At 41.8% G+C, this 15,083-nt stretch overlaps 1 protein-coding gene across 32 annotated transcripts in view; it reads right to left on the bottom strand.

Moving 5' to 3' along the window:
• Window positions 1-3,960, bottom strand: part of PLEKHA5 (pleckstrin homology domain containing A5) — a 217,263-nt gene extending 213,303 nt beyond the window's left edge. For 25 of the 32 annotated variants that reach the window (XM_087873042.1, XM_087873040.1, XM_087873033.1 and 22 more), the window contains exons 1-2: window positions 3,598-3,960; window positions 3,340-3,416 (exon numbers count right to left, since the gene is read on the bottom strand). In XM_087873042.1, the coding sequence (XP_087729168.1) occupies window positions 3,340-3,416; window positions 3,598-3,689 (169 nt within the window). In that variant the 5' untranslated portion in view covers window positions 3,690-3,960. The remainder of the gene's footprint in view (window positions 1-3,339; window positions 3,417-3,597) is intronic. The other 7 variants (XM_087873044.1, XM_087873045.1, XM_087873029.1 and 4 more) reach the window with 4 other exon arrangements.
• Window positions 3,961-15,083: the final 11,123 nt, after the last annotated feature.

The raw sequence follows: 15,083 nt of genomic DNA on the forward strand, positions 1-15,083 counted from the left end.
TATACCAGCAACCAGTTATTCTTTTTCCAGCCAGACCTTCTCTGTTGCTTTTCGTCTCCAGAGAAACAAATGGCAGAGATGGAGTCTACCCACCCCCCACTCTTTTCCCATAGTCTCTCCAAGCTCCTGCCCTCTTTCTCCAATTCATCCCACCTTTTCCTGTCACTCAGAAGCCACCCACTCTCTTATCTAAACCCAGGGTGTATCTTTAAGGGCGAAGACAATTAAGGATAATGCATGAATTTCAAAAAGCAGCGAACGAGCTTTAGAAAGTATGACACTGAAAGTATACAGACAAGTGAATTCATCCAGTGAAAAAGCTTTTGGCTATAGGAATTTTTACAGAATTGTATGTTGGTTATAATATGAGAGTAGGCAAGAAGGATGAGAAAGGTACTGTGTGCTCACAGGACCACTAAAATATGATACATATTCATTCTTAAATTGCAAATTACAATCTACACCGGGAAGTATCTTTCTTCATTGAGGAGACAGCCGCTAGTCAACCTGCAATTTGATGCTGCTATTTACACGAAGCTTTCCTTCCATAAGTATCACTAATGCCACTCTGATCCTGAACGTTATGTGATGCATTATTTTAGAAAATATAAACTGGCTTCTCCTTTGATGTCTCTGGAAAACTTACAGATGTACTATAAAAACAGCAATAAATGTAATATAAAACAATAAGCTTATAGCCTTAAAACATGAAAAATAGAGGAAAATGTGTACTCAGTTCTTCTCAATTAAGAAGGGATTTGCCTCAACATCAGTGGCAACTGGACTAGCCAACTCTTAAAACACCAAGTGAATAGCTTATTCTACCACTGCTGCTGAAAATACTCACCTCCCACAGCTAGAACCATACTGCTCTGTATTTTTTTTTAATAAAGGTTCAGCTATGGGTTTCTTTTAAGCTTTACAATGGAGTAGTACAGCATAAAGAGAATATGTTGAGGGAGCCAGGAGAAGCAACATATTGCTCAAAACAGAATAGTTGGAGGTCTCTGAGCTATTTGGAAAGCACGCTGAATGGATAGAGATCAGATCACTGAAGAGGACTACAGAAATCTCTACAGCTTAAGTGAATGGTAGGTGAATTTCTAAGCCCCTTCCCTCCCTTCCTCCATTTATACAAAAGCACTTGCAAGATAGCAATGCAGGAGTCATTATTGGAAGGAGTCATCAGGAAAAGATTAGTATAGTTAGGTTTCCCAATGAACAGATAAAAATGTCTACCAGATTAACTCCTAAACAATAGGAAGAGAGAACCAACAGATAACAAGTCATAAACTGGATGAATATCGGTATCAGACTAAAGAGGTAGGAATAACAAATTATGAATGCAAATACAAAGCATATATGGAGAAAATAATAGTAAAGGAATCTGCCAAGATTAGGAACAAGTGGGATAAACATATAACCTAGTTATCATTAACCTAATGCAAATGGGTCCATTAAATTATAACACCAGAAACACAGAGACAACAAAACAGAAACAAAGTATTTGGCTATCACACCTATTAGAGGCCAGTGAAAGTACAATCAGTTAGTTAGAGAAGCTAGAATGATAACGCACTGTTTGACATGTAAGTTTAAAAGCACTGAGCCTCTTGTAATTCATTACGCCAGGTGTGGGTACATTCATCAAGGGTACAGAATATTCATTTGAGCAAATACAATCAAATTAACATACATGGGCATCTCTTAGTTCTATGGATATGTAACTGGCGAAAGAAGAGTAGCAACCATGGAGAGAGATAGGCTAATAAAGCGGCATAAGTGAGCATACATGAGAAAGTTTAAAAGTTAATTGGGTTTAAGGATGCAATAACCTGAAAATAAATGACAGAAAAGTGATGCCTATAACATGAGTATATTTGCAGGTTAATAACAGAGGTCCTGGTCAGAATTGGAACAGGGATGCTAATATTAATCCAGAGTCAATATACTGCTGGAAAAGGCATTTTAAACACAGGGAGAAAGCTGGTTTAAAGGATGACGAAGAAACCAGAGGGATTTTTTTCCTTGATACATACGGGGCCATAGAGGCCCAAACTCTCCATCACTAGGAGATAACAAGGGATTTACAAGGGATGCTCCAATCAGATGCCCGACTTGCCTAGATAGAGTTCAAAACAATATTCTAAGTCCAAGACCCTTAACTTAGGAATTACTTGGTTAAAGGATAAACGGAGAGAACAGAAAGACAAGGGGATGCCGTGAAAGGGATCGGGTGTGAGAAAGGAGTGGGCAGGTTTATGATCCCAGAAGAGCTTCAGATAAAATGACAAAGAGATAAGGTTAGAGCAAGAGAGGGAGGGAGGAAGAGAAGGCAGGTCAGTGATGGTTGCATGAAGGGTGAAACAATTAATAAATCTCCTTGGTTCAAGTTATGAGGGAGAGGAACAATTTTCATAGAGCAGAGGGGGGGAAAACGTAACGCCACAAAATAAATGGTAGTACAGTAGTCTTGAATTGAAACAGGGGGCAAGAAAATCTTGCATTCAAACCAAAGGGCAAGTGGCAGAAAGAAAAGCGAATAGGTGGGTCAAAAGGTCAAAGACAAACAAAAAACAAAAAACCAAGGAAACAGTTTTATCCAGAGGGAAAGTTTTGAGCCACAGGAGGAAAGAGAAGGATGGGTTCTTCTCAAACCTGAGTTGCCATATCCATTCCTATCATCTCCACCACCACCACTCCAAAAAAAGGGGGGGGCAGCCAAGTAATAAAACTTTTGGGGTGGGTGTCTATGTTCAATCACAAGTGGAAAAAACAGGCTAAAGATTAGAGGGCAGGGATGCAGCAAAGGGAGGGAACCAACCGGAAAATTGGGGAATTGCAGAACCGGAGAAGTGGGGAATTGGGAGGGAGGTGGAAGTGTGTGTGGGGGGGGTGGGGGAGCGAATGCAGAGCAATACACCTAAGGAAGTCCTTAAGAGAGAAGAAGAAGAAGGATCCCTTTCGGTGGCCAAAGGCCAACCTAGGGAGAGGCTGGCAGGCAAAGGCAAGGAAAGGGAGAGAAAAGGGGGGGGGAGGCTGGAAGGGGAGAGTTGAGAGAAAAAACAAACAGGGCAGCATTAAAATGTTGGTTTTAAAATTAGGGAAAATTAGGCAAAGGGAGGAGTGGGGTTGGGGGGGGGCTCTTTTTTTCAAACCCGGGGGTGCAGGAGAGCAGGGTGCACGGAGGGGAGAGAGGAGAGAGGGGGGGGTGTAGGTAAAAGTGAAGCAGGGAAACGGGGGATGGTGGAAACAACTCCCTCCCCGGCTCTCCCCCACTCCCCACCCCCACCCCACCTTCCCCGCCCGATGCCCTCCAGAGGAAAGTGCCCGCCTTACCTGGGCTGCGCCGGTGCCCGGTGATCACCGCCTCGCCCGTCAGCGGGTGCAGCCAAGTGGTGCTCTTCGCTTCCTCGCTGCCAAAGTGGGGGGGGGGGAGAGAGAAGAGGAGAGAGAAAGATGGTGAGGGGAGGGGAGCCCGAAACCCCCCCCCCCGCTCCGGGATCACCACCCCCGCCTCGGGCGCCCCCCCTCCACCCCTCCCTTTCCCTCCCCTCCGCTTGCACCCCCTCCACCACCCCGCCCCCGCCGGCTTACTTGATGAAGAAGATGCGGCCGCCGCGGCTGATGCCGAAGCTCCAGCTGGCGGGCAGCGAGCGCAGCCGCTCGGCGCTCAGCTCCGCCGCCATGTCCGAGCGCAGCCCGGGCGAAAAGCGGCGCGCGCGGGCACGGCGAGCTAGAGCCGAGCCGAGGAGGGGAGGGGAGGAGGAGGAGGAGTGGGAGGCGCGCGCGCGCGCGCAGGCGGGGGCGCGCGAGGGAGGCCGCCAACCAGCACCTGGGCGACGGGGAGGGAGCGAGCGAGCTAGAGAGAGAGAGAGAGAGAGAAAGCGGGAGGGGAGGGGGAGAGTGAGTGAGTGAGAATGAGTGAGTGAGTGGTGGTGGTGGAAGCGACGCCCCGCCCCTTGAGCCGAGCGGCGGCCAACCAGAAATCTCGCTCCTCCCCGCCCCTCCCTCTCTCCCCCCACCTCCGACCCCGTCCCCCCCTGCGCGCGCTCTCGCTCGCCTCAAGACCCCGCCCGCGGGGGTTATTTAGTTTAGGTGCCGTCGAGGCGGCTGGAGTCCCGGCGGCTGTTCCGTCGAATCGGCGCCCCTCCCTCCTCATCTCGCCAACCAGGCGCTCGGAATCCTCCCAGGCTCTTTTTCCCCCTCAGGGGCGGTCGCCGCGGATCCTCTCTGCCCGCTTGATCCACGGCGTCTCCCAGGAATCTAGGGGGGGGGGGTTGTTTTGTACGGTTCCCCCACCCCACCCTTTCCGTCCATCCGCCAAAGGACGGGAGCTTCTGCTTGGGGATCCATTCAAGCTTTTATCTCGGTTTGCAGGACGGATCGAGCGGTCCGCGGTCCTTTCGGGTCAATTCCTCACAAAGCGACTTGATCGCGACTCCGTTGCAACCCCCCCCCCCCACAGATATCCCTAAAGTGATCGAGAGCATTACTGTGGGATCACGATGGGGCCGCGGCGATCGTAAAAGATGCTTATATAGATCCCAGCGCAGAAATGGGATTTCGATGCCGTTTTCCTTTGTAGATCCCGGAGAGCGCTCCTGTCTCCCTTCTTTCTGGCTTGCCCCAAGGTCTCCCGATAGGTTTCCGCTGGGAAGACCATTGCATTTGACTATATTTTTTTTTAATTTTTATGGAAAATTATTAAAAATTACAGGAAAAAAAATAGAGCAATATGGATAGAATTGCAGAGAGTGATATAATACATATAGAGTTTTAAAGCATCAATTTTCGCCTAGAAATAGTACAAACCTCCATTAAACCAAATCATCAAAAAAAGAAAAGATTATCCAGAAGAAAGAATTCTCAGCTGCCGTGCAATATTCCTATAAATATTTACCCAGAGTCACACTAAGATTATTATTTTACATTCTTCTTAAGATTTCTTTTTTGCAGCCAAGCATACCACCAGTCCCAACTCATATATACATTTGACTATTTTTTTTCATTATTATGGTTTTCATAGAAATCATTCTTATCTTGTCAAGTTTTGTCAATTCTCCCGGGGGATTATTCTTGTTCCTTTTTCTGATGTCTGTCCATCTTTATTGTGTATCTTTTTGAATGGAAGAAAGCAAAATTGCCAGGTCCAGTTCTTTCATCTGCCTTGAGATCAAGCAACAGGCTGGGCAACATAACCTTCTTTTTTACTATTTCACATTAATGGTTTTTTTTTTTATATTCCACTTTTATTTTCATACAAACAGGTGTCATGTACAGCCAGTCATTTACTATCAGTTCAAAGTGACTCTCCCAAAAGCTACTAGCCTTACCTGACTTCAAAGTTATCACACACACAAACACACAGACACATATGATCACTTGGCAACTGGCTCACCTTTTCAGCTACATGTAGCATTCCAGGGTTACATAACTAATTTTTGATGTTTTTTTGCTGCATTCTGGTGTTTATTTTAAATTTCTGGCAAAAAGAAAAAAGAAAAACCAACAACCCACCAGACTGGGTAAAATCAAAAACTACCTGTAATAAACCTGACAAAAATGTTACTTATATCCAAATAGCATGTTACAATTTCTGACCTCCAGTTTCAATTCTAGCCATTTTCTCTTCCAATTCTACCAGTCTGTTAAAACAATTAAAGCAATTTAAAATTAAAGCAATGCTGGATATGTGTCTCATAGGACTGTGTAAGTGGTTGTGGGTGCCTATGCAAGATGAGGCAGCCTGAAGCACCCTTTAAAGCTTCGAAAATGGTCTTGGAGCTTTACCCACTCAAAAGGAAATAATGTAGTTTCTATATGACTTCCTGCACACTTTTAAAGATTTCCCTAATGGTATTTTCCTTTCACTTCCTTGTCCTGCTCTGAACCACTCTTGTTCTTGAAATTCAATTCATGTAATAATAGATTCTAATTCATTGTAAAGACTCTTCCGAACAATAAATCCACTTTCTGACATAATCTATACAATCAAAGCTTGCTGCAATCAATGAAGCAAAGATAAACCTCCTTCTTAAATCTTTTTGCTCCTTCCATTATCCAGTTTACGGTAGCAAATCTGATTCTGTGTTCTTCTCTTTTTGCTGAAACCTGCCTGTTTATCTGGTCACATATTTTCCTTATATAAACAGTAACAGAATTGGAAGGGACATTGGAGGTCATCTAGTCCAACCCCCTGCGATCTTTCAGATCAACAAGCTCAGTGTCTTAGCCACTGAGCCACCTAGTCAGCTGCATATGATCATATGCAGATTAAAAAGTAGAGTTTCAATGATACAGTTCCAGTTCACCATCTTGATTTTCTGGGCCATGCCATGTGGATAACACTGCTAAATTCCCTACTTGCTCAGATGTCAAATTTCTCCATTCCTACCTCAAGCGATCTTATTCAATATTTCCAGACATAGAGCTGTGACTGTTTTAACTGCCTCTTCTCGTGCAGCTTTAGAAGTTCAATAAGCATTTCATTCACTGAGTATTTTTCTGTTTGATATTGTTGTAAGATCTCATACATCTTAATTGGTTTCTGAAGATGTTTACAAAGTTTTCTCCTTCTGTAAAAGATTTTGTCTTGCTGTTCGATCTCTGAACTTCATTTGCTTCTCTTAGCAAATTCTTGTTGGATTTCTTTGGTATTTCTTTTAATTTCAAAATTTTAATTCTAACATTTTAATTTTTATCCAGTGTTTTTATATTTTGACAGTTTATTGTACACTGCCTAGAATGCCTTTCTGAGGTAGATGGGCAGTTTAGAAATCTGAATTTCTAGAATTTCTAAATTTCTGAATTTAGAAAGATGAATAAATAATTTCCTACCCTAATTACATTCTCCTGTGATTTCTCTGAAATTCTTAAAAACATTTCATTTTCCTTTTGCCTCTTTCCTCTTTCCATTGTCATCTTAATTAAGGTCCCTTTATTGTCCTTTATTATCTGGTTTTGAAAGTTTGCAAACTTTAATTATCTCCCATCCTTATTGAAGACCTCCATCTTTCGGTACCCACCATAATAGATTATTCTGAATGCCACTTAAGCTTTTGGAGATTTTTTTTTCAACTTTGGTTGTCACAATATTTCTTACCTTTTCCATAGCTTCTTCAGGTCTCTTTCCCATAAGTTATAAATATTAAATTTCACTATCAGTGATTTAATATTCTGACTGCATGTCCTTCAAGACAAATCCTTCTAGCATTCCTACGCTCTTCAGTTTAGTTGCCTTGGTTTTTATCAACTCAACTCCTTTTTGACGCCAATAATTCATGATCTGTTCCACAATCCACACTTGGAAGTGATGGGGCTGAATGGCCCGAACTTCTCCAATTTCTGTTCCTAATATGTAGTCAGCTGGATTTCAATCTCCAATCAACAACGACCAGACGTTTTGTAGAGTCTCTGTTTGTGTTGCCTGAAACAGCTGTTAGCAATAACTCAAGAATTCTCTTTGCCAAACATTGCTAATATACGCCACTCCAGATTCTTCCATTTCTTCAGCCTCTGTATTTCCATTACCTTTAAATAGGACTGTGTTCTTGCTTGAAGTTGCTTGAAGTTGCATTAAGTAGCTTCTCATGTATTCCAAAATTGCATTAGTAATAAATGCACATACTTCTTCAAAACGTATCTGCTGATTTTAAGAGGTATGGCCCTGGCACAATTTTTAGTGATGTCCTTTTTATATGTTGTTGTCCTTCATTCCTCCCTGAATAACTATTAGGTAGTTTATGAGTGTGCTTATATATGTATACAAAAAGGTATATTTCAATAGAAGAGAATATGCTGTATGTAGTTCAGGGTTGAACTGTGCAGTCTCTGGTAATGGGTTGGGTTGATTGTTTGCACATGCTTTATTACCCAGCTAAGTAATATCATCTGTTTGAATAGATTTTGCTTCCTGTTTATATATAGTAGTTTGCCCTGCCAGTTTTGTAGGAGTGTGGTTTTCTCCTTAAATACAGTATTGCTTTTTGCTAATTGTTTGTCTGGAATCAGTCATTGCTTATCTGGATGTAAACTGGAGAAGATGTGTTCTGGACTTTGTATTTTCTTTTCAGATTTTTTTTTTTATTGTCTCTTTTGAAAAAGTAAATATGGTCCATTTAGTAAATATGGACTCCCTAAATATATATAATTAAGATTACATAAATAAAACAATAAGATATGAGAAAGCAGCCATAGCTCACTCTTCACCATTGCAATATTGTAGGTTGCTCTTTGGTTTGCAAATGTAGTCAAATGAGCCAAAATAATAATAATAAAATATCTCTGTTTTTTCTGAGATGTTCCTTTGCTCACAAGCATTATTCTCACCATTTCCCATCAAAATAAATAAATAAATAAATCAAGATTTATATCATACCATTATTTTAAATGACCCACTCTGTCCACACAAAACTACTCCTAAAATTTTCTGTTTAGTGCACTTTATATCTACTTTGGCAGTTTTAGGTTTTTCTTCTTGGCTGCTTCCTGCATTCCAAATTTGAACTGTATTGCATGTGTTCTTCTGAAACCAGAAAATCACCATTCAATAGTGCCATCGCCACTAGAAGTTAACCAGCACCTGACCTCTTATCATCTGCTTTTTTTCAAACTTCAGAAAGGCTATTAAAGGAGCGATAAGAACTCCCTGCAAATTTATAATACATTTATTAAGATAGATGCCGTTTTCCATAGACTTTCTCTGAATAAATGCAGACATCTTCCCATATCCAATTCAATAACTTCCACTGTTGTTTTCTTTGACAGGGATGTATATTGGTGTTGATCAATGGGCCATGCAAAAACAAATAGATTAACATATTCAAATTAGCTTTCTTGTTACTTTTCCCAAAGAGGAATCCATCCTGGCAGTCAATAGGAAGCAGAAGGAAGTAAATTAGAAGATTTAGAAGGCTGCAATCAAAAACCCAGTTGTGGAAGGGAAGGAAAGAAATGTATTTTGAAGGGCTTATGTGACAGGTGACTCTAGACCTAGATTAGATCCATTTCACAAAACAGAAGGCAGTCATATAATATAATTCTTTATTGGCAAAGTGTGATTGGACACACAAGGAATTTCTCTTGGTGCACACGCTCTCAGTGTACATAAAAGAAAAGATACATTCGTCAAGAATCATAAGGTACAACACTTAATGATAGTCATAGGGAAACAGTCAATATAAATCTTAAGGATACCAGCAACAAGGTTACAGTCATACAGTCATATGTGGAAGGAGATGGGTGGTGGGAACGATGAGAAGATTAATAGTAGTGCAGACTTAGTAAATAGTTTGACAGTGTTGAGGGAATTATTTGTTTAGCAGAGTGATGGTGTTAGGGAAAAAACCGTTCTTGTGTCTAGTTGTTCTGGTGTGCAGTGCTTTATAGCGTCGTTTTGAGGGTAGGAGTTGAAACAGTTTATGTCCAGGATGCGAGGGGCCTGTAAATATTTTCACAGCCCTCTTTTTGACTTGTGCAGTATACAGGTCCACAATGGAAGGCAGGTTGGTAGTAATTGTTTTTTCTGCAGTTCTAATTATCCGCTGAAGTCTGTGTCTGTCTTGTTGGGTTGCAGAACCAAACCAGACAGTTATAGAGTTGCAGATGACAGACTCAATAATTCTTCTGCAGAATAATAGAATTTCAGGATTGTTCTCTCTGAAGTAGGCCCTTTTCTATTCAGTGAGGTTTGGAAAACACTTCGTGATCCATACTTAGACCAGAAGACCTCCAAGATCCCTTCCAACTCTGTTATTTTGTTAACTGGGAAATCGTGAACGTCCTAGATCAAGCCAAATCCAAAACACGTAATTCTCTGCCAAAGTAGGGATTGACATTTAAGGAATTTTATCAAGCAGCCTCTTTTTAGCCTCCGCTCGAACACATTTAGTGAAGGTAAACCCAATCTTCCTCTCGAAAATTGGTTCACTATAGAGCTGCTCTTACTTTTAGGAACTTTTAACATTCAATCAAAATTTGTCTTTTTGAAGTTTAGGATTGTTACAGTGTTCTCACCTATTTTTTCTGAAGCTTGAACCTAATCCAAGCAGTCTCTGCTCTTGGGCTATAAAAGCCTTCTTTTGACTCCATTTCTCTGAATCTTTTCTAAAGTGTTGCTACAATGGCCACAGTACCAGTGGTAGGCTACTTATGGTTCAGGCGAACCGGTAGTTCTGACCAGTGGCTGGGCCTGCCCACCCGCCCTGACGCTAATCGCCAGTTTTTCGATGCTGCACACATGCGCACAGGCTCACATTTTCGATTCCGGGCGAACCAGTTGTTACAGTATGTGATGCCCACCTCTGCACCATACCCAAAAGTACCCAAAACTCAGGGGTGAAATCCAGCAGGTTCTGACAGGTTCTGGACAACCAGTAGTGGAAATTTTGAGCAGTTCGGAGAACCGGTAGTGGAAATTTTGAGCAGTTCGGAGAACCGGTAGTGGAAATTTTGAGCAGTTCGGAGAATCGGCAAATACGACCTCTGGCTGGCCCCAGAGTGGGATGGAAATGGAGATTTTGCAATATCTTTCCCCAAGGAGTGGGGAGAGAATGGGGATTTTGCAGGATCCTTCCTCTGCCACGCCCACCAAGCCATACCCACCAAGCCACACCCACAGAACTGGTAGTAAAAAAAATTGAATTTCACCACTGCCAAAACTTGATCCAATTGGTCCCTTGATTTGGACACTATGCTTCTATTGGTCAATATGAGATTTGAATTAAGGTGACTAATTGCCATGCTCGTAAAGTGAAGACATTTTAAGGTGTTGCCTTTTGTTTATAAGGATATTAGAACATCCAACTGCTGGAATGATCCTCTTGCCCTAAAGAAGGATCCCAGAAGCATCAAGTAAGAGGGGAAATCTAAAATCCCAAACTCCATCTCTCTCTACCCCCTTCTGCAATGGATGCCATCCTGCACAGATTTAGGCAGGATTAAAAATGATTGCTACAATGGTTGACTCCCTCTGTATGCCTGGAGAAAAGAAAACCTCAGATAGAATACTCTCCGTACTCATTCACAGACGTTGCTAACCTACTGACCTAGTTTACACAACGCATTCAAACATAACATGGGTAGGTCTAATACAAATTCAGATGAAGGATTATGATTGAGATGTATCCTCACTACATTGTGTACTGTGGCTTGCCTAACTGTTTATCTTCATCCCCACCCCCATCCCTTTATGCAGGTGTGTGTATGTGTTTAATTATTCCTGCATTTGGCTCCCAGCCATAGAGAAGAGAGATAGGAACGGCAATAGAATGGAGCCATTTGGGCTACTCTATCTTTACTATACTTAGTTGTATTTTCTCCTTCTGTGTTTATGCAGAAGGACATAGGACAGGGGTGTCAAGCAAACATCGTCACGTTGGCATCACGTGACGTATCGGGATTTTTTCCCCCTTTGCTAAACCAGGTGTGGGCATGGCCAGCATGTGACACATCTGGCCCGTGTGCCGGGAATTTGACAGCCCTGACATAGGAGAAAGAAAACTCCATCTAGAATGGCCAATCAAGCCTTTTGGAAGGAAGGGAGGGAGAGAGGAAGAATGGAAGGGAGGGGAGGAAAGGAGGTCAGGTCTAACATATCCATCATTAGTGATAGAGCTGGTTTAGCATGTTATGCAAGCACACTCATTGTGGCTTGTTTGGGTTTGATTTAATTGTACTTGGTGAATTTTGCCAGCTCTGAATTACTCAACCAACCCCAACTAGCCAAATGTTATCCTTGCAATTCAGTATGTCCTGTTTGTAGGAATGAAGAAGAGACTTCTATACTCTTGCTCCAAACCCATTTCATGTCTTGTCTTCTCTTTAAATGGATAACTGTGTGCATCTATTACATATAAGGGATGCCTTCTGCAGCCTCAAAACTTGGCTGAAGATGAGTAATTGGAAAGGTCAAAAGAAGGGGTCATGTGAAAGGGGAATCGAGGGGAAAGAAAAAGGAAACGTACAGTGGGAATGCGTAATGATAGTGGCTGCACTCTGAACAGAAAACTAATCATAAAAGTAGACTGTAGACATTGGTGCTCCACCTCGCAAGTTAAACAGGTCTGGGCATGGACATTACCTGGAGGGGAGCCTGGCTCCCTAGCATGAGGCCTGGACAGCTTTTGTTTGTGAAAAGATGTGTTTATTAGTTGTGATAACGTAAGGTCTTTCTGTGGTGCAAGGGTTTTTTTTTGTGTGTGTTACTCCTAAATGGATGGTTTCAGCATGATCGTCCCAACAGATTCTTGTTCCCATCCTAGATTTCTAGGAGCCTGAATGAACCTTTGCCCACAATTGTATTTTATTTTTAAATTTGATTTATATGCAGCCCTTCTCCGGAGACTCGGCGGCTTACAATGCGTTAAGCAATAGCCTTCATACTTTTGTATATTTTATATAAAGTCAGCTTATTGCCCCCACAATCTGGGTCCTCATTTTACCTACCTTAGAAAGGATGGAAGGCGGAGTCAACCTTGAGCCTGATGAGATTTGAACTTGCAGTAATTGCAGGCAGCTGATGTTAATAACAGTTAATAACAGTGCTTTATTCTGCTGCGCTACCAGGGCAGGGTATTAAAGTGCTATTTACCTTCCTTGTGTAGATAGGTAGAAAATAATGCTACCACAAGATTTGCGGGAGTTGTGCTGGCACACTAGTTGGAATGCAGTATTGCAGGTTGACTCTGCTCACTGCCAGTAGTTCGATCCTGACTGGTTGACTCCATCCTTCCGAGGTCAGTAAAATGAGCATCCAGATTGTTGGGGGGCAATACGTTGACATATGTACACCACTCAGAGAGTGCTGTAAAGCACTATAGAGCGATATATAAGTCTAAGTGCTATTGCTGCATTTATGTGTGTTTTGAGTTACTGCTACACGGTGTTCTGATTTGTGAGTGTACCATTTGCTCTAGTAAAAAAGGATCCATGATTGATGGTATGGAAAGCTGTGAGAAGGTCAAGGAGAATTGGGAAGGTTGTACTACATCCATCCTCTTTCTACTAGAGATCATTAATAAGTAAAGTTGTGTATAAGGTATAGCCCAGCCTGAAGTCTGACTGAAAAGAGTCCAGATAATCTATTTCTTCTGCAGCCTCTGCAGCTACAACCATTTTCTTCTAACAAGCTTCCCGCAAAAGGAAAGGTTGAAGACTGGATTAAAATTGCCTAGCTTTATTGAGTCTAATGATGGCTTCTTAAAGGAGGGGATATACTCAAAGAGGAATTCAGTATCCTCTGGATCCAACCAGAGATCATCTCCCTGGAGTCCTTTACCAAACTCTTTTTTTTTTAATTCATAAACATTTTGAATGCAGTGTATTGTCAGGGCATATCATTTACAAAAGAAAAACAAAGAAAAGGCATTAAAAAGTGTTAACACATATATTGGTAACAGTGGTAATAATGTAACAGAGTAATTTAGCTGATTCTCTCTTTATATAGGCTTATTTATAATTCTGTTCAATAGATTGACATATTTATAGTTATAGACGATCTTTATCTTTAATTCATACGTAACAACCTTCTTCTAATTTCTACCTCTTTTCTCTAACCACTCATAAAATCTATTCCATATCAAGTACTATTCTGTGTCATCCTTGTCTTTTATTTTTAAAGTCAGTTTGTCCATCTCAGCACAGTCTAACATTTTCCAAATTATATCCACATCTGGTGGAGTATGCACATTTTTCCAGTATTTTGCAAATGCGATCTTTGCTGCTGTCAATATATGCAAAACTAAATATGTGGTCCCTTTATCATAACCTTCCGGCATTTTTCCTAACAGAAATACTTCTGGTTTCAGGCCTATACATTGCTTAATCATCTTTTCCAACCAGGTGTCTATTTTCTTCCAATATTTTCTTGCTTTCATACAAGTCCACCACATATGATAGTAAGTACCTGGGGTCTGATTCCATTTCCAGCATTTAGCAGACAGATTACTAAACATTTTTGCCAGACTTGCCGGTGGCAAATGCCACCTATAAAACATTTTGTAAAGGTTTTCCTTGTATGCCATAGCCATTGTCAATTTATAGTTCCCCTTTACCAAACTCTTAACAGCATGAATGGGGAGAACGAGATTGGGGCAGTGATTTAGGCTAAAAACCAGGAGACCATGTAGCCAACTGGATGACCTTGGACCAAACAGCCCTAAGAAGAAGGCAGAAAGGGCAAACAACTTCCTAAATCTTTCCAAGAAGACTGGATTTGTTCAGGCAGTTGCCAGGAGTCAAACTTGAAGGCGCACACAACTAGATAATTGAATTCACTCTGTGCCTCATTCAACTCAACTGGACCTTCCCAGTTGCAGTCCAACTTAGAACAAATCCAAATAACTATTCCTGATAATGACCCTTAGCAACAACCAACCATTAGTTGATTATTTGCAGGCATGTGAAAATCCATAAAACAGTTCTTACCGCCATAATAAAATCCCTAATGTGGACTCATATATGTTTTCAATCGGATTCACTCTTCATTCTTCTCCCAATAAACTTTATGTACGTCTGACATCTCATCTTCTCAGAAATGAAGCTGAAACTCTTCAGAAAAGGATCAATCAACAGGAGCAGACTGCTTTAGATCAGGAGTCTCCAAACTTAGTAACTTTTAAAATTTGTGGACTTCAACTTCCAGAATTCCCCATCCAATTATGGGAGTTGAAGTGTACAAGTGTACAAGTCTTAAAAGTTGCTGCAGTGGCTCCCAGTGGTCTTCCGAGTGCAATTCAAGGTGTTGGTCACCACCTTTAAAGCGCTCCATGGCATAGGACCAGGATATCTATGGGACCGCCTTCTGCCACCAACAGCCTCCCACCGACCAGTTCGCTCCCACAGAGAGGGACTCCTCAGGGTGCCGTCAGCCAAGTTATGTTGGCTGGCGACACCCAGGAGGAGAGCCTTCTCTGTGGGAGCTCCTGCCCTCTGGAATGAATTGCCCCTGGATATTTGTAACATTTCTGACCTCCGGGTTTTTTGCTGCGCCCTCAAGACCCTACTGTTCCGACAGGCGGGGCTATCAAATTGATTGATTTTAAATTGGGTTTTAATTTTGGGTTTTAAAATTCGGCCAAAAC

Source organism: Pantherophis guttatus, chromosome 7 (genome assembly GCF_059756535.1).
Source record: "Pantherophis guttatus breed Tessera chromosome 7, ASM5975653v1, whole genome shotgun sequence".
NCBI classification, from domain to species: Eukaryota; Metazoa; Chordata; class Lepidosauria; order Squamata; family Colubridae; genus Pantherophis; species Pantherophis guttatus.